This window comes from Rhyacophila brunnea, unplaced genomic scaffold (assembly GCF_057557595.1).
Source record: "Rhyacophila brunnea isolate RB1 unplaced genomic scaffold, BYU_Rbru_1.0 scaffold_12, whole genome shotgun sequence".
NCBI lineage: Eukaryota > Metazoa > Arthropoda > Insecta > Trichoptera > Rhyacophilidae > Rhyacophila > Rhyacophila brunnea.
In genome coordinates, this window is record NW_028232774.1 from 26,270,262 (window position 1) to 26,297,010 (window position 26,749).

Below are 26,749 nucleotides of genomic sequence, written 5' to 3' on the forward strand. Positions count from 1 at the left end.
ATACTGGTATATTTTTATTTTTACACAATATTTTAATCATACAATGAGGGTAGTTAAAGTTTTGTAAAAAAGTAAGTTCCTCGTGGTGGGTTTAATTGGACATCCGGAGTGTGATTCATTCTCGGTGACAGAGCAATTACATTTAAACACATTTATCAAAAAAAAAAGTCTTCAATGCTGCTGATGCAGATTCCCGTGAACTTCATCCAAACTTTGATTTGCGTGGCTATTAATTTCAAATAAAAATGTTTTATGATGGCTTGAAACAATTTTTTTTTCCATTGCTGCTTCAAATGTGAAACATTTAGTCAGAACTGACTGAAATGAATAACATAAACTCTGCAATTTGTACTCTTAATTCAATGAAAACAAATAAAAATGACGGACAAAGTGTATAGGTAATATTTTTGTCAGATCTCCACAGCGCACCTCCACCGTGATGGTGTGGTTTAGGCAAGGTTTGATTGAATTTTAAAAACTAACCAGCACTATCTGCAATTTGTATTCTTAGTTTAATGAAAACATAAGTATGAGACACAATTATCACAATTATGCCGTGCTCCAATGCAACCGGGACACACAAACTGAAACTTTTGGTCATAGGGAAAGCCAGAAATCCTAAGCCATTCAAAAATATCTGCCTCACTGAACAACTGGTTGTGTCAAGTGATTTACTGTATAATATTTAGTTAATAAATATGTATAATTTAGTAAATACTTGATTTTGATTATAAATAAAACCGTAATTTGCTAGTACAAATTTCCCAAAAAACTATTTTTACGAAATACCTACCTGTTTTAATTTTTACCATATTTTGTATGTATGCACTATAATCCACCGCTTTCACTAATTGGACACTTGTCTGGTTTTTGGGGTGGCGGATTACTGAGAGAGTACTTTTATAAAAAAAGCTGTAGACTGGTTCCAATAGTAATTCAATTCAATAGTTATATATAATAATATGTACCTGTTAATACATTATATTTATGTTAATTCAGTATCTCTACTGCATTTGGTTGTTTGAGTGTGTATATTTAAAAAATGGTATTTGAATGTGAAATTTTATCTTTACAGATGGAAAGAGAGCATGAGAGACATTACTGGTAAACTGCAGAATAGACTGGAAGAGTTGTGTCTGGATAATCGACGCCTACGGAAAGAAAACTATAAGATTCGTTTAAAGTATGATAAAAAATTTAGACATTCGGATTCTGTCAGCTTAGGAAATAGCTAGTGAATAATTATGTGTATTCCTGTATAAATTTTACTTACGACTGGTAAATTATTAAAAAATAATTCTCTGCAATTAAAAGAATTTCTAGATTACGTAAGTGTAAAACGAAGATGTGTGCCAAATGTAGATTAAAGTCAAATAAAAATTATTTATCATTGGACTAACATATTGACTGTAGAAAGGAAGAAGGATGTAACCTTCCGTTTTTTCAAAATGGGTTTTATTGGATAATAACGTTGTACATAACTAAATACACATTGTGTCCAAAGAATGTAAGCTGCAAATACTGCTGGGAATTTTGTGGAAAAACGACTTTACCATCATTTTTGTTGGTTTTTCTTTAATTAACTCAATAATTAATATCAGATTAGGAATATAAAAACCTAATTATTAATTTTCATGCACTTCACAGTTTTCTATTTTGTATTTTAACTTTGACCGAAAACCATAACAAACATTATCGTGCCTCCTGTAAAATTTGATTTGTGTGGAGTACGTCCTTTTCCCTTTCTATAGTCGATATTATTTGAAGCTGTTAGTATCAAAGTCGGAAACTTCCATAATCTGCTATTTTGAGATAATTGCAAAAAATCGTGAAGCATATAATATAGGACTGCAAATAGAATATTAATAAAAAATCTTGTTAAAAATAGTGACAATACTCACAACCGATTTTGCAATCAACCTTTGGTTTAATTCTATAACAAACAAACAGAGTCGGATTTGATATTTTATGAATACATACATACGATGGAAAAGTACTCACAGAATCAGAATCAAGAAACCATTACTTTGAAACCTCTAACCTTATTTCTTATCTACAAAATTATTTCAGGTTTAGTTTACCTCATATATTAATGTCTCGTATTGACAGACATTTTATGTATATCTACTAAAGGCCCACTCAAATCACAGTGATGTTTTTCTAAGGGCAGACGAGGTGGTCGCATCATCAAATAGTGGTACCAAAGATTTTTTACAATCATATCATATTTAAATGCACGTGATTCAATGAAACATTCATATTACCTATACACATATTATATCAATATGTCAGTGGTAGCAATCGGTGATTGCCAGCTGTTTTGCTAGACCTAGCAGCCTGAGGTGGTATCAGGCAACATTCTGAAGGCCAAACTCCAGACTAAACTACGCGGATGACCTCAAATTTGTATTGGCAGTGACAAGAGAAAACTATGGCGTCGTCTATGCATTATTCACAATAATTGTATTCAAATCCAACACCATGTCATTAGGATGCCAAGCTGTCTGCAAGACCTAGCGAGACAGACTGGCGAGAGCCAGCTGGCTCAGCTAGTAGATATAATTAGTGATAAATGCTAATATCCAAATCTTATGTGACGTACGGTGGAATGAGAGTCAACAATAACTTGAAGATATTGTGAATATTGAATTTTATATTCAATAAAATCTGTAAGATAATGCAGTAGATGCAATAAAAGAAAATAAACTTTAATGAAAAATATCTATGAGACAATCTATTAAATTGTCTATTAACTTACAGACCTACAAACTTATCTGAAGAATGGGATGGAGGAGCTACTGTCGAAAACTACCCAATGAAGACTCGTAACTGGACAAAATCTGACATTCAAATAAAATTTTCAAAATGGCGTCCTATGGTAGTTTGTAGTTCCATTTTTGGCCATTCTACAGATAAGTCTGTAGGTCTGTAAATGAAATATCTTTAGTTCTTTTTTCAAATTAAATGCCATTTTACTTGTGTGCTGTTTGGTAAATTCCACGTACAATAATATTATGTAAAATTATTATGTACCTGATTATATCGAAATTTTTTTATTTTTTAAATAATTCTGTGATATTGTGACGTAGAGGTAAGGTTTCCATTTGTATAGCTGTGAAATAAACAAGTGAAGAAGAATATAACTTCTAATATAAAATATTTTTTTATTATGATTTAACTGTAAAAACACATTAGCATTTAATTATTTGGTAGTATCCATAGGTACTGCTAATAAGCTATGATTCTCACTATCCACTGAAAATGATCATCCAAAGTAATAACGCCTGTATACACATGCATGGATTTACAGACAACAATAACGTGTTAAACTATCGCGACAATAACTGTTTACACACGCGCTGACTGTCTTGACAATTTCATTCTTCAAGCATAAGCGAATGCATTTGTTATCGTGTGGTGCCATATGACAGGTTGGACAGATGGAAAACGTCAAAATGCTCTGCATTTTGTATTTTTTCTGTCACGTTCGCCACTATCTTGCAACAATAATACGTGTTTACACTTGCATTTTATTATTATGTATTGCTGCGATAATACATATTGCCAGCAGTAAATTCATGCACGTGTAAACGGGTTATGAGGTATCATAATAATGGAGTTACTTAAAAACATGTGAAAGTCAAAAATAAACTTCGTTTTGAATTTAGCATAGGTACAGTATGAAAACAACTAATATTTTAGGGTTAACAATAAAGTAGAAAGCAGATAAATAAATATTTATATTTCTTATTACATACTTCAGTTATCTTTATAGTAGAAATTCGATTATGGTAACCAAAATGTGACAACTATAAACGAGATTCGTCCTTCACTATAAATTGCCATTCTCTTAACATCCATGGCAGACTTTGTTTTTTTACCACTACACTTGCAGATTAAAAAACTCAGATTTATCTAACAACATTTACAAACAGAGAAGTCAGAGAACGTGGAAGAGCTCTTATCAAATTGGACAGAACAAATAAGTGCCACAGGATAGGTCATCAGTACCAGTGTTACTGAGTACTGAAAGATGCATAGCTAAGTTGTTGAGAAGACTTCCCCGGATTCAAGTGACTTGAGGCCCTCAGTTACGAAGTACCAATCAAAAATAACAATGTTTTTCCATCAAATCTTTATAACCTGAGTTTCTACTATATTGATCGTCACTGTGGTGAAATTTATGCTGACACACATGCTGCGAACATACTGGGAAACCAAAATAGTTGTTCAGCTGGATCTTGAGTATCCATCCACGCCAGACCTTCTTTCACCATGTGATGTAGAGCTTTCTGGGCTCTAGCCTCTTCCCATCTGTAAAAAAGACAAAACATCAATTAATCATATATTTATTAAACATACATAATTTGATCCTCAGAGAAATGTATATATACTAGAAAAATCAAAGCAATATAACACCCAGCGGGATTCCAACCCATGTGGTTTACCAACTGAGCTATATGCGTCCTAAGTGCTACGAAATTAACTAGTAGTTTTTACAATTCTCTCTGAAACCCTTTCTAAATAGCGTTAATTTTTGGCAATCGGCTTTTGTAGATTTAAATCAAAGTATTAATTACTAAACGGTTTCAGGATCTCTCCGAATTTTACATTTATACGTAACATTTTATGTCACAACTAATATTCCAACATTATTTCTATTGATACCTCAGCGCCTCTCTGAAACTCTTCGGAGAGCTGGTTTACAAGCCCACGGGAGAGACTAGGCGAAAATAAATTCTCATTGTAAAAATGATAACACGGATAGATTGCACAGTAACTAACTCCGTAGGCCCTGTTTATTGAGACATTAAGGCGAATTCTTTGCCTCAATTTACGATCAAATGTGACTTCAACGCCATCTAAAGGCATCTACAGGCATCTACCATGAATTTCTAAAAATGTGTTACTAAAAACTTTCGTCGATCGCAACCAGATGGCGATAAAATATAAAATAAAATATTGTGTGTCGCCAGATATTAAAAATCATAAGCTTGATAAAAATGCATTTAAATTTATTATATATTTACTTACCTATGTAAAAATATTTACAATTAATATTTTCCCCATAAAATATTTACAATTCTAACATATCTATTTGATTTGATTTAAAGTGTTTATGATTTTTACATTTTGTTTACCGTAGTTTTTTTTACAGTGGCAATACAAGGGTATCCTGTCCAGTCAATGAACCAGATTTTTTTACGTTGTCAATACGAATTAATATAAATATTTTTCTACGGTAAAATTCATTTATAGTAGTAAATGAACATTTAAGTACAAATGTTTATAAGATTGAGTTTAATCTTGTACAATTGACAATTACATCGAATTTCTACTAGAGGTGGAATAAAAGAATGATATGAAATGAATAGCAAAACAAATGCCATTCGAATTATTATTAAACAAAATAAGGAATATACAGTTGTACTTGGTTATTACTAGGAAGGTTGGACCGGCTGAATGTGCTCGTTATAAGCGGTACTCGTTATATCAGAGAATAGGTATTTTTATTGTCGGCGAAAACAACAATTAGACACTTAACTAGTGTCATAAACGTAATCTGTCCCCGGCGGCATCCTGTCCGATCGGATTTTATTGCTTAGGGTCGAAATGTCTTTAAACGATCAACACATTACCAGTATTTTAGCTCGGTATATCCGATAAGTATCTCGTTATAACAGTGAATAAAAATGTACGGAGAAAATCATATACCAAATGTCAACGACTGTTTCCTCATTACATCCGAGATCTCGCTATGTCCGAAATTGTAATAACCGAGTTCGACTGTAGTTATAATTATGACAATGTCGATATTATATAGACATCCCAATTCATTTCGTTTCAACCATGTCCGATCCTAATGGGTTCATATGGGCCTCCACAGAGTGGACGGTTTGTATTAACTAACTAACTATATCTGAGATAAGAATAAAGTAAGACACGCAACGAATTGAATAAAAAAGAAGTTGGAGGTAAGAAAAAACGTAAATAAACATGCGAACAAATCTTGATAAGCAAACCCAAGGACAAAATAAGTGACAAATTAAAAAAAAAATTGTAAAACGTAAGAAAAAAAATTAGAATTTGAAGTAAGTGCACCACTGATTACATAATATTCTAAGAAAAAGACAGAACGTTATTTCTTTGAAAAAATCTAATGTCGATTTTAAAGAACAGTGCAAGATAAAATAAAAGATAGTTTTATTTATTTTACCTATAAATGTGTAAGTGAAATGGATTTGGAGATATAAAAAGAAACCTTATTGGCCCAGTGGTTTCTAGGTGTGGACTTTTGTAATTCCCTGAAGATCTCGAATAAATAATTAAAAATTATCAACACCTATACCATATTCCTAGGTATCTACTATGATTGAAAAGTAGATCTTAATTTTTTGTATTTATGATTGCTTCATAAAAAAACAATATTTACGACTTTATGATGTAGCAGATAAATGAGCAACTAAATAGTGATCCAAATATTATGAAAAGTTCAACTATCAAAGCATCACGGCATAAAATTAGTAATACCACGGTTATACACAATTTATTGTACCTACCTATTGTTATAATTTTCTTAGTTCATTTAATCGTTTTTAATTTAATTTATTTTCAAATTCACCTCTTATGTGTTCATTCACTGAATTGTTTACCCTATATTTTATGGAGACTAATAATAACTTCTATTTTCTACATACTAAATTATCAACCTCCACTTTTTGACAGGACGGCATACAGTTATATAGGCACGTAGATAATAATTTTAAGGCCGTAGACAGGAATGAACGTTTGATGGCCCAAATATAGTACAATAGTATGTATGTAATTAAAATTAGGGTACAAGTCGGTTATCCTGGATACAGCGGCAAAGACATTTTGAAAATAGCCTATATACTGGATTATTTGTTAGGATTACCTAATCTAACTTAAACTAACCCAAACTAACAAATAATCCAGTATATCGGCTATTTTCAAAATGTGTTTGCCGCTGTATCCAGGATAAACATATAGAACAAAAGTTAGTGAAGTGGAAGTTTGTCGAGGCTGTTTTGATCGGGTTAATTTGTCTTTGAATAATATTGTGACTAGAAATTTTAACAATTCTTATTATTTTTAACATTGTATATTGTTCATAATTTTCGCGACTACCACGTGAATAGACGATTTTTTTTTTACTTATAACATTTTAAACACTTAACATAAATATGGATAAATTGTACAGTTACTAGACAAAGATTAAATTTGATGTGTGTCAGAAGTATCTTAGGCATTTTCGCTCGTATGCTTTCTTTATATTATTATGAAACTATATTTATTTTAAAATCGCTTTATAAAAGGTAGGTACGTCAAAACAGTAATAAATATCTGAAATAATTACACAACACTATTTCAGAAAGTGGAGGTTGATATATGTAGTCCATTGACATATGCTCCAATATCGCAAACAAAAATTATTGACAGCAGAATTAACACAGTTTTTGTCTTCGTACCTGGCGAACCTTTATTTTCAATGTATGTGTGTGTGTATGTATTTTTTAATCTATGCAAGTACTGTTTCAAAAATAGTTCGATTTATTTCCGCGTTAGCAGCATATGTCGATAAAGTCTTGTCAAATATTCATTTTATTTACAATCGATTCGTTCATATACAAAAATACAAGATTAAATTTAAATAACTAGCCTAAAAATTATTAAATAATATTTTTAATAGAAACGCTAATCGTTTTTTGCGATAAATTAAGTCTGAACCGAGATGTTTCGATTTTAATTGCATGCTTTCTAACCTCTAAATCGATGTTTTTTAAATTTGAAAAAAAAGATATAAGGATATAATAAATTCCAATTAACGTTTAGCGTTTCCCTAGGTAATAGATTTACGTACATTTTTATCGTAATTTTGATAATAAATCTTATGTCATTCATTCTTACCACCCGATAGAAATGTACCGAATTTGACACGTATTTTTGGTATATAGAACTCCACGATACATCTTAATTTTTTATTTTATTTTTCTCATTACTTTTGAATATATATTTACCGATTAATAAACTTTTCTAGCTATTTTTCGATAACAACTTTACCTAGAGACATCACCTTAATGTAGCATTTGCCATTATTACTGCTTGCATGTTAATAACGATAATATTCTACTTTTATCTAATATTAAATTCACTACGAAACAGCAAGTCACCACATTATTTGCTTTCATGAGCAGCAGTACCGGGCAGCCTGTAACATCACTTTTTAATTATCTGAAACTTTGTGTAACTAATAAAAACAAATACCCCAAGTCCGTTTGTAGAATTCCGGTAGAAACAAAAGCTTTATTTGAGATTGTTGCTTGACGTAATACCGCTGTGTGATCCATATTTAGTTCTCCGGGAATCGACTGCACCAACCATTTTCCTTTTCCGACAGGTACTACGCTAAAACTGTAATGAAACGAGTACATTATTATATTCTCATTGATACATTTTGTTTAAGCGGTACCAAATCAATGATGACTATAACTAGAGGTAGTCTTATCAACTTATTGTATTATTACACTTCATGGTAATTCCCCTTTTTAGTGATTTTATTGTGGCTGCAGTAGCGAAGGGTGGAGGTAGGCTGTTAAGATCCGACATGAATAGTGCACGCTAAACTTTGTCAGTCATACGTTTTTGTTTTTATTGAACTAAGACCACAATTATTTACAGATGGTATTGGTTAATTTTTAAAAATCAATTAAACCCCTGCCGTAATATACTGGGCGATATGACAAAATTGTGCACACTTTTTCATTCATACTTATTTGTATTCGTTGCATATTACACATACTGTTGGTTCATTTTTAAATTCATTAACCCTTCATATTCAAAGTTATGTATGATTTAATTGCATAATTTTAGATATTTTATAGATAGACAAGTATTTTTAGACTATTATCTATCTATTATGGCTTGGTTTTCGTAGGGGTTAATTGAATTTTAAAAACTAACCAACACTATCTATTTCATTGAAAACAAATACATATGACTGACAAAGTTTAGTATGCACCATTTATGGCAGATCTTAACAGCCTACCTCCAACCTTCGCCAAAATTCACATGATGTATGTTTGCGCTTTGAAAGATGGCAGCCTGTTTTGATGTTTCGTTATTATGTACGTATGACTTTGTGATGTACTGACTTTGTACGATATTTGTGATTGTTCATTCGAAATACAGTAAAACCTCGATATAACAGGCTTCGGATACAACAAATAAAATTTTCACCCATTGTCATAATTTTAGAGCGTTCATTATGAAAGTACTGCAGATTTCAAATTCAAAAATCATTCTAGGGCTTTTCGATATACAATATTTTTGTTGCTTTTCCATATGGTGCCAAAATATATAGATTTTTACTACTCTCCACTCTTGATGCCACTACATACAATTATTGTCCGTGAGTGAAGCATTCCGATCTAATGTAGCAGCACTGTGTCGCCTGCGCCAACCTGCCGATTAGCGATTCTAATAACACAATTATTTGCATCTAACTTTGCTATTTGACCTCCGATCGAGCTGAAATAAACGCCAATATTTTTTTAAATGTACACATTCTAGTGACATTTTCAATAAAAAATGGGGGCGTAACGCGTTAATTTGAAAGATACATACCCGTTTCCGAATATTCTTAGTTTTTTGACGGCAGCCAATAAATCATCTAGAGTTATTTCTTGGTGCTGTTTTCCTTTGCCTCGGGCGGCTATTAACCTGCTGCGGAGTTCATCCAGGCTTATGAGGCCACCATTCTTATGATTTGTTGCTAGACACACTTCCACTATTTGCACGCCCAATTCATAGTAGAAATCTCCAATTCCTGTAACGATGACAAGTAATTAGACTATCAAAGAATTAATTAAAGAGACCAATGATTATTTTAATAAAAGTCATCATGACATCACTTGTGGCACAACAGCCCGGGTTGGGCAATGGTTGACCTCCTCAAGTCGTCTACCCCAGTCAGGTCTATCTTCTGCAATCCTCCTCCAAACCAATATTACCGTTCTGGGTCATGACCAATGTCGACTATATTCAGGCCGTGGCACTGAATTACTATGGTAGTGCTAGTTATTAATTATCCGCAAATGCAATGCGGTAACCTGTTCAAAATAAATGAAGATTTTCGAAACAGTTTATCATCGTGGGGTTACTGCCAAAAATTGGTAAGTCGATAATTTAAGTATTTAGAGTTAACAACGGATTATGTGTCTATATATAAATATGTATTTAGAAAATGCACATAAAGCACAAAGAAAGTAACATTATGTCTGATTTTAGAGGGCATGTCAAACTTCAAATTGCAATTACTCCATAACATGATTTCGAGACTTACTAACTTGTCTTGAAGTCTCATAAAAATATTGTTGCATCCAAAGTAATAACAATAACTATCACTACCATCGAAGTTTACAGTTTCGTATTGGCCATGCCATACAACTAATGACATTATTAATGGACGACGCACTGAATACAGTAGCTAGCAAGTAAATTCGCATGTATAGGTAGACATCACGCAATTTCCATTATGCGATATCACGCATCGGGAATTTATAGCAATATGACCTTTATTGTAATGGCGTTAGAGCAGTGTTTCTAATGTCAATGTTCATTTGAGCGAACCCGTTCGAACCGAACCATTCGGCAGATCCAACAAAAAGCATCAGGAATTTATAGCAATATCACCTTTATTGTAATGGCGTTAGAACAGATTATGCCATTCGGCAGACCCGACAATAAAGTGAGTGTCATTTTCTTTTCCAGATGATTCGTCCATATTAATGTCATTGCATACAACCGACACAACTTGGGCCTACCAACACTCCTTCACCAGACGACATCGGAAAAATCTCAGTCCCACTTCATTTTTTGCTCCAAATATCAATCTCAGAATCTTTCATTCAAAAATGAGCTGACCGTTTTCAGATTTATCGCTGATGATGAAGCAAAAATCGTCATATTACTAACTCTTTTTCTATGGTATGGAGGAATGGTCGCTACACCAGGAGAAGACTCAATCGAAAACCAGAAAACTACAGTACCTCGGCCACATTATGAGATGACAAAAGTACACCATTCTCTAACTTGTCATCCAAGGAATAATCAACGGTAAACGTAGCAGAGGACGATGTCACATTTCATGGCTTAAGAACCTCTGTGATTGGTACGAGTGCAGGTCTGGATGGCACGATAAAAAGATAAAGAAACTGATGAAATTTTTATCCATATCTGGTGGTTTTGTATTCCAAGATAAAATTTTGGATTTTAGATGTTTATGGATTTCAAAATAACACTAAACAGTATACATAATTTTATTTCTGTTTACATATTGTCATTTTACAACCTGACACACTAAGCGATTATAAGTCTGAACGCTGGCAACACAAGAATGGAGGGGCCAGGCAAGATGACGGCTTGCGACGGATATGAGATTGTTGTTCTGTGCGTGATTGGCGAATTGTGCAGAAAGCAATTAAAGAAACGATTAAGAAGAAGAGAGTCTGGTGACACGAGGCTTACGTGTGTGACCACAATCGAGGACGGACGTGCATAGTGGGCATATCGCAATTTCGGTCCGCTCAAATTAGAAATGGCATTCCGACGTGAACAAAATGGCCAGACGAATCATTGTCTTGTGAATCATTGAATCGCCTCGGAAACTCGGATAACCGTAAGCTGTATTCGTTCCATTTTGTCCAATTATTTATTAAACCCTTCCGCAAGATTGTCAGAGTACCCTGTTTCTCGCTAGATAGTGTTTGATCCGTCGCGTAGATTCTTTTGTCATAACCTGTAAACCCAGCTGTCAAACTTATTGCGACAATGTAACTTCTTTTGTTGAAATTAACCTTATCTTTTATTTTGCTTCTAGTCTCCCAAATCATTATCTTTTCAGATCTAGGAGCTGGCGCCCATTACCAGCATTAGCTTTTGATACTTGATATATGTTTCGTTTTGTGAGCGGATGTTCCGGAGGAGTGAAATTTCAGAACGGCCGTTGGAACTCAAAAGACCCACGGCCTGGGGTAGAGGTCTCTTATATTTGCTAGCCGGCCTTGTTACTTATATTCTTGACCCTTTCATAGGCCTTATAAACCCCGTACACGAAAGTTACGTGACAATTTGGCGCCCAACGTGGGGCGCCAAATGTCATATATGAAAGAAGGTAAAGATAGGTAAGGTGGGTAGGATTTATGATGGATAGGAAGGGAATTGGATGGGAAGTATATAGGCAGATGCGCTTGTGTATAGAGCGTGGAGATGGGATAGAAGTGCGGTAGAACATGAGACTTGGGGAAGTGCAGGGTCGTGGGTGGTTTGACATTACCTCTAAAACCTCCTGTCCGGTTACTTCACTCATTCGTGTACTTTCTGTAATAATAAAATACATATAAATGCAATTATAAATATCTCAGTTTTGATCGTTCGAACGAAGCAGACGTCTCGCTGATTTACGAGCCTCGGACCAGGGGCACATGGCTTTGATTCCCTGACGTTTTGGAGACGATGATGATGGCCATCCGAAGGACGTCCCCCCCCAGACCAGGAGATCGAAGGAAGCCCATGGTCCCGACACGTTCGAGGACGGCGATGGGCTGAGAGCATATTTGTTATGTGGTATTTGTTATATTATTTCATTACGTTACGGTCCACCGAACTAGCATTTTATTTGTATTCTAAATTGTCTGAATATTATACTACGTTAGAAGCTCGTAATTGATTTGATTAATTTACACCTTTATACACTTTCACCCGGTAGTAAATTTTATATATTAATTATACATCTGTTAAAATTCTTTACACGCGTTTTATTTGAAGTACCTTTTATCACTATTGTCTCTATGCATTTCATAGAGTGGCGGTCAAAACCGAGATATTTATAATTGCATTTATATGTCTTTTATTATTACAGAAAGTACATGAATGAGTGAAGTAACCGGACAGGTAACTGAGGTTTTAGAGGTAATGTCAAACCACCCACTTCCCCAAGTCTCATGTTTTACCGCACTCCTATCCCATCTCCACGCTCCATACTCAGGCGCACCTGCCTATATACTTCCCATCCAATTCCCTTCCTATCCATCATAAATCCTACCCACCTTACCTATCTTTAATAATAATAAATTTCGTTCATGCAGGAAATACCTAAAGAGAAAATAATATCTACGCCAAACGAAACATAATTATTAGGTTATTTTGGATCTACATGTAGATCGTATTTACTTATAGAATCTAATCATGATCACAGTGCCATTTTCTTGAAACGAAATTAGATATTTAAATTAACCTGGATGAAGACAATATACAAGATTGACCATAAATAGTGCACACTAACTTATAAATTTTCATCGACGTTAGAATACAAATTGCGCTACACCACATTTGCCACTCACCTAAGACTGACCAAAACCCTTTCCCCGACGCCAAAGGATCAACACCGATTGCCGCACACATTTCCTGAAATTGTCTTCGAAATTGTGCATTTTTTCTTATTTCATTCTTATGGTGTGCGGCAAATTCCTCAAGATTTTCGCGGAATACTTCGAGCTGTTTAGACATTTGCTGAAATTGATTTTCTTGGATTTCAGTTCCCTTTTCTTTATATTTTTCTTGTTCTAATTTTTGTTTGTGTATAGCACCAACTCCTGCTCGTCGACGCATTTTAAAATTATTTTATTTCACCTTTGTTGTAAATTACTATAATATAAATTTCTTTATTATGAAAAGAACTGTCACAATTTGTCACCTGTCAATTTCGGAGAAATTAGTTACATTGTGTTGGCTACATTGTCACGAAATAATGTTGCTATAAAGAATAGACCAAAATATAATAAACTTTGACAATCATACATATACGAGCGTCAACCCTATAAGAGTAATAGTAGATCGCATAGCTCAAATATAAAATATGACCGATAACTAAAACTCTAAATTACTTAGATTATTTTGTTTTAATCTGGACTGTCTAATAAAATAAGATTAACGTATCCCTTTAAATTATACTTGAATAATTTGCAACTTCAGATATGTATAATTTTGTGTACTTATGTTGGCAGCTTGACAGCGATCGTACTGACTTAACAGCATTAAATACTTTTTGGCTTGGGTGGATAGATTATTTGACACGATTTCCACTTTTATTATTTGTATATTCTAAACACCACATTTGTGTATAATAAAATTCTCATATTGATTTATTCGAAGGATTAAATGACAATCTGAAACACAATAATAAGCTATTTCGTGGCATTCTTGTATAATCTTTCTTTCATTGGGTAAGTCACTTTGGCATAATGTTGTTCTAATAGTCGGATGTCATCATATTATTTCGTTTTATATTGAACTACATTTCAATTGATATTTACCGATAATCTAATTTAAGAATTTACTGTGGCGTTAATCCAATTCGCAAATTATTGAGTTAAAGCTTGAGGTTATGTTGTCATGACAGGCGATTGTTATTCATTCAAATAATATTGTCAAAATGACTTATTATAACGGTAAACATTACATTGCAATACGCAATTGTCTTGAATTTACCTAACCAACTGGTACACTATTAACTGCAGGAACCATATACGTCTTATTTAATTTAAAATTCAACGTATAATAACCACCAAAACATTCATAACAACATGTAAGAACAGTTTCTAAAAATATATAACGTATGTAAATAACTGATATCTGGGTCTTTGCCGCTATAATATTTTGATCTGAACAGGGCTGTAGCGAGAACCAAACTTTAGGCTTAAGCCGCGTTGACACGGTCCAAGTACACTTAGACCGAGTGCCATCCAAGCGCACTCGTATGAGACATCTTCATACTAATTATTCCTATCCAACTTAACTTGGATGAGTAGGACGCGGTCCGAGTAGCTTGGATAGGAATAATTAGTATGAAGCTGTCGCTTGGATGGCACTCGGTCCAAGTGTACTTGGATCGTACTTGGACCGTGTCAACGCGCTTTTAGGCGCTGATTACAAAAAGCGGGGTATTGGTATGTGTTGGCTTTGCCCCTACATTCTCCCCCTCTAGTTACAGCCATGGATCTTTATGAACACTGACTATTATTATAATACTAGATGGAAAGCTCATCCGAGGATGTATGAAAAAATATCTATATTCGTTTTAGAGTTAAGTTTATGCTGATGTTTATAATTTAAGAATGTGCCTCATATAAAATAGCATAATGAGATTGCCTAAAGTCCCCCTATAGAGTTATAGATCATAAATTGGCATTTCAGCGAGGGCGCTAGTATGACATTGAGAATGTTGCCATAACTAACAAAAAGATGGTAATTTATAATTTTTTATTGGTAGTAGATTTCTGTACAAATATTATTAAAATAAAAAATGAACACAATCAAAATAAAAACGTGTTACTTTTTTTATAACCACGAGGAAGAAATGCAAAGTTGGAAAAATCAGAAATTGGAAAATATAAAGTAGTACTGTGTATATTTAGTCATGGAAAAAAATATAATAAAAAAAGCGAAAATAAATTAAACTCTAAAGACGGTAAAATAGTATCGACATAAATGGAATTTTAAATGAAACACGATAACTATAAATTACACAAACAATGTAGAAATTATATAACTACTATAATGGTTCAATTCCAGATAGACTATCATCCGATTCTGTGTCACTCTCAGGACCATTTGCGGTAAAAATAAAACCAGTCGAGGTCATATTATGGAATTCAAACGTGTAAATGTCAGTTTAATTAATATAATAAATTTCTTTATAAATCCGTTTACATACACAAATAATAAGTAAGTATTCATTTATATTGCTATCCGACATTAATTTTTATTTATATCATAACTTTGAACAAAACTAAAAAAAACAAGAAATTACTTGCCTTGTAATATAAATGCAACTTGGTAACACTGAAAATAAATCTTTAACTGTCATGGCGACTGGCCGTTGTATTCCATTATCGATATAAATAATCAATTCTTTTTGTCCTTTTTCATTATCGCAGAATTGCCAAACTGTTAAAATGATGTCTCTGGCATTCCCACGAACTGTTTTAGAAATACTTGCCATTATGCACTATACTTATTTCTTCTGTATTTTCAATAACACAATATATATCCCGAATTCTGCACGCTGACGTTTCAAAATGTAAACAATTTGTCATAACGCCCAATCAGTAAAAACTACTTACTGCGAAGTTATTTTCGGTTTGCGCTTCGTTTGCGGAGACATAATTCGTTGTTGATTATATTAAAATATAGCTTACTTTAAATACTTACCAAATAATTGGTGCTAAGTAGCTATCGAATAATGTCAAATATTAAAAGGTCACATTCGTTTATTAATAATCTAAAATGCTCTTTATGTTTTCAAATGTAGAAACAATAAAAATCTTGCGAGCAAGAAAAACAGCGTGCCTACCTAAATTAGCAACAAACACTCATTCGATTATAAAATACTATATCAAATATAAAATTATGTATTAGGTACATTCCTTATTTAAAAGGAAAAAGCTTTTTTTACTTGTTGATCTCTTTTTTTAAAAGGTAGGTATATTTTATTTATCAACACTAAATATAATGTGTTTTTGATATTTTGACGCCATGAGAGCTAAATAAACGCAAGCGCAATCCATAATTCGAGAAACATGTTGTAAAATTAAATGGCATTTGTGACAAATTTATCCTCGATAGACAATTTTAGTTTCAAATTCGACCAGCTGCCAACTTACGATGGTAGATCTATAATCCCATTATCATTTTTTTTTTCACAGTTGGTGAAGTTATCCAAATCGTCAGAATGTCTTCTAAAACGTTCCAATAAATTTATTTCATGTCTTGCAAAATTTTTCCTATTATTTTAAGGTAGCATTACAATATTTAATATGCACATAATATAATTTAATTAATATGTATTTTTGCAGTGCGTAACGCGAATGACAGCAATGCTACTTTCATTCGTTCTGTTCATCTGTCATCGACTTCGAAATAATGTGTTTAAAATTGGAACTGCGCAAATGTAAAATTAAATACAAGATACGTACAAATATTGTTCTTAACCTAATGTCATGTAAGAATTGGATTTAATAAAATTACAATCTGCAGGAAGGAGGGATTTATAGACACTAAAAATCTTAGTGCCTGGTTTTGAAATGAAAAGGATGTTAGGATTTATTTTCTATATACTTAAATGAATATTTTGCGTATATTGCTCCATTTGAATCCTTGCAAAACACGGCCCGATCCATCTGTGAACTTTTCGCATTTTTAATAATTTTATTTGTTTTATTTCAGATTCTGTAGTACAAACGAAACATACATTATTAATATGATTGGACAATGTCAAGAGTGATAGATAATGTAGACCCGAAGAGACGGCGGAGAATCTAGTATTCACACACAGCAGTCTGTGAACGCCCAGAGGCCACATTGACCGAGAGCAGTTCCTGAGTAACCGTCCAAGCGCCGCGGACGATTCAAGATCCTCCCATGTTTTTATCGAGAGACAATTTAGATTTTTTATATTATTTTAACGAATGCCCGTGTTTGAAAGCCTCCGCCGATAGAAAATGGCATCGGCGGAATTCCTCGAAGAGGCGCTAAACACCAACGTGGACGAGTCTGCTGTCAACGCCATCGTGGGCTCGCTGGAAACACAACTGGTCACCTCCTCAGGGCGGGTGGTCGGCCGCCAAGGGAATATTACCCGGGTCCCCTCCAACGGCAACCCGATCGGGATCCAGCAAGGGCACGTCCTCAGTGCCGCCTCCATGAACTCTGACTCACCCAAAATCCTCTCATCCGTTACGTTCCAGCCCGGCCAGCAGCATTTGGTGACGTCCGGTGTGCCCCTGGCGCAGCTGCAGGCTCGCCAGACGTACGTGAGCCATGCTCCCAACTCGCAGGGAAGCATAGCCCTCATGCAGAAGCAGCAGGAGGCCGTTAAGCTGGTCTACTCGCAAACCTCGCAGCCTGTCAACCAGCAGGGGGTGAACCTCAACACCAGGGTCATCTACCCGGGTCAGACCCTGCCCGGGAGGTCCATAGCTCTCACCCCCTTCACCCAAAATGTCCTGCAGGCCGTGTCGCAGGGCGGCATTGTTACGCAAGCGGGCGGTCGCCCGGGCCAGATGCAGCCACCGCTCATCATAAAGCAGGGGCCAGGTGCCTCCCCTGTGGGAATCCGTCCCAACTCGGTTGGGGTGACCGTCGGTGGTGCCCACGGGTCCTCTATTGATCCGAACAAGAACCAGGGGCAAACTCACGGTGGTCTGCCGGCTAATGTCCAGATCGTCAACGTTAGGCCGGGCGCCCCTGTTGGGCAAAAGAGTGTCGCCGCCGTCTCCCCCCGGGTGGTCATGGGATCCCCCCAGATGATGGGGGCACGCCCTGCCGGCCCGGGGATCACCTTACAGACCCTACAAGGGCTGCAGGCCGGTCAGCCGGGTCATCTACTCCTGAAAACGGAGAATGGCCAGTTCCAGCTCCTACGGGTGGGACCGCCCTCCGTTCCTGGAACGGGAACGGGGCACCCTGGACAGTCCATCCGCTTGACTGCTGTTGCGGCACCGCCTACAGGAGCCCCTCAGTCCGGGGTTACCATTTCCGGAAACACCCTCTCCAATGCTCCTTCCCCCGTTCTGACTGGGGTCGTTGGAAATCAGATGCAGCAGCAGAGTACTCCGGTAAGTGGGACACAAGTGATCCAGCAGATGCGGCCAGCGACCCAGGCGACCAGTGTCGCTGTCACGACCGCGGCTTCCAGTGCCGCCTCCCAGAAATCGTCAGTGGACAACCTGAAAGAGAAATGCCGCAAGTTTCTCTCCAACCTGCTAGACCTCTCTAGCAAGGAGCCCAAGGCAGTGGAGAGGAACGTGCGCATCCTCATACAAGAGCTGATTGACATGAGGGTGGAGCCAGAGGCCTTCTGTCAGAGGCTTGAGAGGCTTCTGGATGCCAGCCCGCAGCCCTGCCTCATTGGCTTCCTTAAAAAAACCCTACCCATCCTCCGGCAGTCCCTGGTCAACAAGGAGCTTGTGATTGAAGGAATTCACCCGCCACCTGCCAATCTTGTCTTCTCCAACGCCACAGTTCCTACTTCGTCCCCAGCCCCTACCCCAATTCAGCAGGCACCCATCCTTCAGCAGTCTCCCGCGCCCGTTAGAACCGTTGCTCACCCTGTCATGCAGCAAGTCGCCTCCTCCCCAGTGCCGCTCGCGGCCCCAAAACCACCCACTCCTCTTCGAAATGTTACAAAGCCGACGTCGCAAGGAGGTAATAAGACCTTCGTTAAGGTGGTGGGGAACGCACCGTCTGGTCCCTCCGTCATCGGGCGGCAGACAGCAAAGGACCGGGACAAGAGGGCGGCGGTCACCTCGTTTGCCCAGTCGTCCTTCGCCGACATCGACAAGATGGCGGCAGACGACGACATTAATGACGTAGCAGCCATGGGTGGGGTCAACCTGGCGGAAGAGTCTCAGAAAATCCTACGCTCAACAGAGATGATCGGCACACAGATCCGCTCGTGCAAGGATGAGTACCTGGCGTCGATGGGCCCCCTACAGGCACGCCTCAAACGGATTGCTGCCGACCATGGCCTGGATGAGCCTAGCTTTGACGTGTCGGCACTCGTCTCCCACGCCACGCAGGAGAGGCTAAAAAACCTCATCGAGAAATTGGCTTGTGTGGCTGAGCACCGCCTCGACATGATCAAGACGAATTCCGACTACGAGGTAACGCAGGACGTCAAGGGACAGCTCAAGTTTCTTGAAGACCTGGACCGGGTGGAGAGGAAAAGACGTGAGGATTATGAGCGGGAGATCCTTTTGCGGGCTGCCAAGTCCCGTTCCAAATCTGAGGACCCCGAGCAGGTGAAACTTAAAGAGAAGGCCAAGGAGATGCAGCGCGCCGAGATGGAAGAGATGCGGCAGAGGGAGGCCAATCTCACCGCTCTGCAGGCTATCGGCCCCCGGAAGAAGCCCAGAATCAGTTTGAACCAAAGCGACTCGGGTGCAATGGACACCTCCAGCGCCATTGACTCCGCCCTAGGAATGAAAAACGGCGTAGCAAGAAGTTCCGCTCCACTGCGGGCCCGGATGAAACGGGTCAACTACCGAGACCTCCTCTTCCTCTTGGAACAGGAGAAAGAAACGGCTCGAAGCCATCTTTTGTACAAATGTTACTTGAAATGATGTTGTTGAGTGATTGCAAATGATCCGCCCCGGTTTGACTATCAAATTTTATACAGTTTACTACGATTGGACAATGTTATCGGATCGCTCGTCATTATATCGGACTGGAAGTGTTAAATAATGTTATTATTCTTTTCTGACGGTGTTTTCGTTAGGCAGAATTTACGTTTTTTTTTTTTAATTCTTATGATTTATAAAAATATTTTATCACACTTCTATCGATTGTGTGCTTTGAGTAAAATTTAAGTTAATAGTTTTTTATGGTGTTACCTATTGAAATAAAATTATGAATTTTTATGTTCGTATGTATTGTCAATATCATAGGTAAATAATTCTTTTTTTAATAATGCAAGCTGAGGAATACTTGAACCCTTAAAAACTTCATAAAAATGATTGGTGCGTAATGAAGCAATTAATTTAGGAATATGAAATTTCATCACAATTCAAATATCCCTAGTATCTGTATAATTCGGTTGTGTTTGGAATAAACCCGATTTCACTTTAATTTGACTCTTGGATTTGTAATAATTAGGCCCTAAATTTATAAAATTGATATGTCATATTACAAACCATCAAGAGTCCAATTTTAAATGATCATGTTATGTCCAAAGACTACTGAATCATTAGGAATAGACCAAACGTTTATTGATATTTTGTAAAATTTTATATTGTACAGCAGGACGGATACATAATATTATTTTTGAAGAAGACTTCTCATCTTATGGCTATTATGAAAGAGTTATCTAGTACTCTGTAATATATTTCTCATTGTTGATTATTTTAACATTATCCTTGACTTTTTTTTAATGGTGTGTGAAGGGCCCATCCACCCTACATTATGACGTGTACATCCAAACAAAATATGATAAACCTACATCGGATCTGCATAAATCCATTTTATACGAATGTTGACGCAAATTGATTGATTAAAATTGCAGAATGAAATCACATAACATTCTGTAAATTTTAATTTGATTGAAAGTCTATCACTTATCTCTACTTTTGAGGTGCTGAGGATCGAATTAATACAATAATTGCACCGGTGACCAAGTTGTGTAAATCGACTTCAAAGTTTAATTTGGGATTGTTTAATGAGGAGATTGATAAATGTTTTCAACATTCTGTAAATGAGGTCTCGTACTCAAATGATTATTCATTATTCCTTGAAAATATTATTAATATTTCTATCAGTTTATCAACGTTTTTAGTGAAGGAGGAAAAGTCAGCCGAAACATACAAATTATATACGGTTTCTATGAAGATAATAAAGATATTTTATACACCATGCCCATGGGATATATTACAATGTTGGGAATAAGATAGTTATAACTTTTCATACAATGCAGGTACAGTTACGTGTAAAGTGTACGTTCACAGTAGCACAGTTCGCCGTGAGCTTTCTTATCGGAAAGAGATGACTGTATACTATACGGTCATCTCTATAGCACTGAGATGAAAAAATTACACGTCAGATATTAAATTTGAAACGCTCGATTTGATATTTTGTATTTATAATTTAATTACATACCTACCTATTTTCTACTGTCTTTTATATTTCAGTAGTATTTATTACGTATTGAGTGTTTTAGGTACAAGTTGGTTTACAGGAAGCCAGGCGGGAACTGTGCCAATTTTCATAGCCGATATTGGCAAAATTCATGAATTCAAGAATGAAAACTTAACCTAACAAATAATCCAGGGTGTATATCGGCTATTTTCAAAATTTATTTGCCACTGGCTTCCCGTAAACCGTCAAGAGCCGTATTTTATCTAGACATGAATTATATCTCAGTACTATACGACCATATATTTCCGATACAACATTTCACAGTGAAGTGTGATACGGTGAACTGCATATGTAAAAATTTCTGGACACGTCGAACAGTTACATGTTTCACGCAAAAATACTGGTGTTGTGAAAACTGCTACAAACTCATTTTATTATTGTATGTCACATATATTAAATTTATATAATCCTCAGCACTTCAATTTTATTATTCTGACACCATATTTGAATGTATACATTTCTTTTTTATTAATCAGTATGTGGATAATTTGCTAGGTATTAATGGTAATCAAATCATAAATTGGTTAAGTCAGTAATTAATATAGGTAAAATTTTCGTATTTATAGACGCATGCCCCATGATTTTGCGAAATTTAAATGTTTCAAGATTTCAATGTTTTATTTTTTCTTAAATAATTCAAAATTCAAGGCAAAATCCAAAATGAAGTCAATCGATATTTTTCATGATTTATTTTGAATTTAATTCAAAGGTTTTGTTTACTAACGGATGGAATTCATGGCTTATTTCATATGGAATCATCGTTTTAATCACGGGCAAAAAAATTCAACTATGCTTTTGTACTCATTTTGTAACAAGTTTGTCTCAATTTTGTATCTTTATACGTAGGTACAATTGAATAATTAAATATCATGGAAATATATGTATATTTTTAACGAGAATTTTCACAATGATGTATCTCTGCTCGTATGCAGAACATTTGAGGGTGGTATTTTGCTGAACTCGAAATATTGGACTTATTATTTATTTGTCAATTGTACTATTATAATTAAAGTATTTGTAGTATAAACAGTCAACAACTCCACAGTATAACCTTGATTATTCGAACTGGTTGTGGATGAAGATGGTCAGGATAATGAAAAATAAGGATAACAAAACTCATGAAAATCTGATTTTGCTAATTTTTTTTTGAAATTATCACTTTTCTAAATATATTATCTGGGTAATCGAAAATTCGAATAACAGATCTTTTACTGTCTCAATGCTCTAATGTTACATTTTTGTACTATAGTTTTGTCAGAAATCATTGACACGAGAGAGAAAAATCTTAATTCGCTGCTCAGAACATAAAAAAGGGTACTAGCATGTTGTATGTTTATGAAACGCTACTAGAGAATCAATGTTTTCCTTGACTTCTCGAATTTGGGTAATATATTTTGTTCACGTTGAAGAAATAAATTTCACAATCGAGATTGGTACAGAATGATTAGTTAGTTATTATAATTTTTTAGAGTTATTTATAATAATCACTATTCAGTCAAAAATGCAAAGTCTTGCAAAATACAGATATTCCATTTTATAGAAAAATAAAATTTTGATTGAGTGTAAAATTCTTGCATTCATAACACGTTTAATCATTTAAAAAATCAATATTCACAAATACCTCCTAAATTGTGTCTATATGACAGAAAAAATTCTATCCTTATATGTAAGTACCAGAATCTGTTCTGTGTTTCTATTTTTTGAATTTTGAACTTCTATTATTAAAATGACAATTGGATGCCTTTTATTGTCTCCTGCTGAGAAAAAGTTGTTTTGGATTTGTGAAGTTTACAAGACATTGTCCATTTACACGTGTGTGGATTTACTACAGGCGGTACATATCGCGACCATAAATATAAAAGGCAAATGTAAACACTTATTGTCGTGTAAATTGCACCTCTTGATGCATGGATCAAAAAAGTTTAGCAGCTTTCGAATATTAACGCAACTCATGCTCATTACATGCGATAATTGTGAGCCTGATGCAGTGATGCCAACCGTACTAGAATTATAGTACAATAATATAATTTTAATTCTGCGAAAAATGTAAAATACTATAATTTTACGCCAATTATACTAAAATACTATAATTTTAAAGGATTCGAGACGAAAAATGTTCCTGTACTATACTATCAGCATAAAAAAAGATGGCAACACTGCCCTGATTACAAAATATACTAAATACAATAAGAGACAACAGCATTTTTGTGGATAAACAGTAAGTTATTGCAGAAGTTCAATTTGCACGTTATTGGCAATAAATCCATGCACGTGTACAGGGGCTATTAGAACCATGTTATTGTACATTATAGAAATTTAGCATAAGAAATAGTTGATAACTGCGTCATCTGGGTGTACATAATTATTACATAGTTAATAAAATAAATGGTGGATGGTTTCCTTTTAGCACATGTTTTTACATCAATCATTGTTGGACAGTGGAAAAAAGTTACAGCGCTTGATTATTTGAAATCAATTTGATGTACAATATCAAAGAAAAAGAGGAGATCGAATATTTTTTTCTGAAAGAATAAAAACTATTATCAAATTTATACCGTGTTTCATTTTATTTTGAATAAGTACATTTTCGTATTGATGAAAAGAACTTCACATTTCTACTATGAGATTTGTTTGCCAATTTGCAGCACATAATTATGAAAAGACAGTCTGTCACGATGATTGAATAACGAGCCGATGTACTATTGGCACTATTATTTGGTGAACAAATTGTTTATAACTGCATGTGAGTAAATAATAGTATAAAAACAATGCATGGGCATTTTCGCCAAAGTTTGTACATTGCGTTTTTGGCATGTCCCATGACTGATTGTTTTTTTCATAGTTATTATATGATATAATATTGGAAAGTTATGTATTTTTCCAATAAAATTTAGTAAAAGTGATTACTGTCTTTAAAAAAATAGCAGAACGAACATTGATTGGTTTTTTTCAAATACTAAAGGAAAAATGCTCTGCCATTATAGACATAGGGTAACGGAGTGGAACGAAATGTGCCCAAGAATTAGAATTCAATAATATTTTTTGACTATTTGTGGTTTTATTTTTAAGTGTATGGTTTTTTTAATCTAATAGAGCTCTTTTAAGTGATAAAAAGTGTCTCATTCATGTTTTCTAAGCTTAGTTTCGTAGTCACGGAACGGAAACTTATTATGCCCAATTTCACAATAAAAATGATATAAATATTGTATTAATCAATATTTTGCTGAAAAATTGCTATCACCAATTCAGCAATAGAACAAGGAATCTGCTAGCTATATAAAAATGGTTAATTTGAGTGAAAAAATAATATTACCCAAATTTCAAAAGTGACAGACATTGCTTTAGTTAGAAAATCAGAAATGCCAACTTTACCATGTTAATATGTGTTTAGTGTACTAACTTACCCATGCTTCATTTGTTCGATGAATGTGTTCAAAATGTTACATGTTCAAATTCTTTAGAATTGTTAAAAAATCTTGGAACCCATACCTAGCTGAGGCAAGACAAAACATTATGGTCTGGAAGGTTACATACAAGGCCTGAACAAAAACGATGCATGAGTGCGAGTGAGAAAGTATTCGGCACCCTCATCGGCGGCAAACCGTGCTGAATCGCTTCACGTAGCGTGTTGTTCGTGTTGCTAAATTTGCTATTTTTTGTGTTAAACATAAAGTCAGTGGTAAATATTTTTAGTTAATTAAGTAGGAAAGGTGGTTCTGCATGTTGTATTAAAATATGGTAGCCGTACTGATAAGCAAGAAGATGGTATTACGTTACATAGGTAAGTTGATACATGTTCGTGACAATTTATTTGTATATTATTATTTATTTTAATATCAGTGACCTAGTGTTTCTTTAAAATAACTTAAATTATGGATATATTTACCTAATTGGTTGCATTTTGACCGCTTAAAAATACTATATAACGTAAAAAAACAGAAAATTATATTTTAATTCTGAGCGTCTAGTGCGAGCACTTTGGGCGAGCACTAGCGAAATGGTCTATGGTCTCGAACATTTATAGGCGAATGCGTTCGCTCGCCCACAAACCAAACGCACGGCACGTAGCTTCATTTAGCAATGCAACGGGTGGCGTCTATATGTATCTATGGTTACATACTATTTTATTTCGTACTTCGTTCAAATCTAAAATAAAAGACAAGGATAGGAGATCATGTAGATTTATTTTATACAATTCCTTTTTGAACACATCAACAATTATCACATGATTATATTTTATATTAATTACAGTGATATAAATTAATGTCTTGATGGTAATATAATTAAATGATAAATAATAGAAAGAATTTTAACACTTTAATAATGCAATTTATTATATACACTTTTGCTATCCTGCAAATATATGCATGCAAAATAATATTTAATATTATTCTTCTCTATTTATAACAATAATAACATAATTCAAGTTAGTTCATTCATACAAGTCAGCAGCTGTTTAAATATCGCACTCTTGCGTCGCTTTTCCATTATAATATTCTTAAATATGTCAAATCAAACAAAAAAGCAATTCAAAAGTTAATAGCTTGATTGAAACAAAACTGTCCTTTACTAAAACTGATTACTGGATATTGGAGATTTTTTTTTTCAATCAACATAATAAATAAATAATTTAAATACCTAATTATACTTAAACCTATAATAAATAATGCATAATATAAACATCTGAATGAATCTTATAATAAATTAACAGTGTTGTTGATTTCACTTATTTAAGTATAAAATATTCATACCCATACAATCCGAGAATCTATAATATTTAAGATTCATAAAAACATAAATGCAAAATATTTTGGTTTCAACCAACACAAGGGTACCTAATAAATAATTATGCAAGGTACTTTTTTGACAGTTTAGATGTCCTTTAAAACTATTGCAATCACCACACATTTTGCACTTATAAAATAATTTTAATAACTGGCAGAGCTAGCTGAATCAGTAGATCTTGAAGATCGCTTAGCGT

General features: G+C 34.9%; 3 protein-coding genes across 4 annotated transcripts in view; 2 read left to right on the plus strand and 1 right to left on the minus strand.

Annotated features, from left to right (window-relative positions):
* LOC147078000 (uncharacterized) overlaps nt 1–10,825 on the plus strand; it is a 29,143-nt gene extending 18,318 nt beyond the window's left edge. The window contains exons 11-12 of one of the 2 annotated variants that reach the window (XM_085961083.1): nt 1,076–1,183; nt 10,792–10,825. In XM_085961083.1, the coding sequence (XP_085817209.1) occupies nt 1,076–1,183; nt 10,792–10,795 (112 nt within the window). In that variant the 3' untranslated portion in view covers nt 10,796–10,825. Of the gene's footprint in view, nt 1–1,075; nt 3,154–10,791 lie in introns of those variants that run through there. The other variant, XM_085961082.1, reaches the window with a different exon arrangement.
* lsn (vacuolar-sorting protein SNF8) lies at nt 3,063–13,785 on the minus strand. Its single transcript, XM_085961101.1, has 4 exons — nt 13,422–13,785; nt 9,646–9,847; nt 8,287–8,433; nt 3,063–4,314 (listed from the first exon to the last, which is right to left on the minus strand). The coding sequence occupies exons 1-4, from the start codon at nt 13,687–13,689 to the stop codon at nt 4,182–4,184; spliced, it is 750 nt and encodes a 249-aa protein (XP_085817227.1). The 5' UTR covers nt 13,690–13,785; the 3' UTR covers nt 3,063–4,181.
* Nucleotides 13,786–14,134: 349 nt separating this feature from the next.
* On the plus strand, nt 14,135–24,314 carry LOC147078002 (transcription initiation factor TFIID subunit 4-like). Its single transcript, XM_085961064.1, has 2 exons — nt 14,135–14,303; nt 17,305–24,314. The coding sequence occupies exon 2, from the start codon at nt 17,580–17,582 to the stop codon at nt 20,199–20,201; it is 2,622 nt and encodes an 873-aa protein (XP_085817190.1). The 5' UTR covers nt 14,135–14,303; nt 17,305–17,579; the 3' UTR covers nt 20,202–24,314.
* The last annotated feature ends 2,435 nt before the right edge of the window (nt 24,315–26,749 follow it).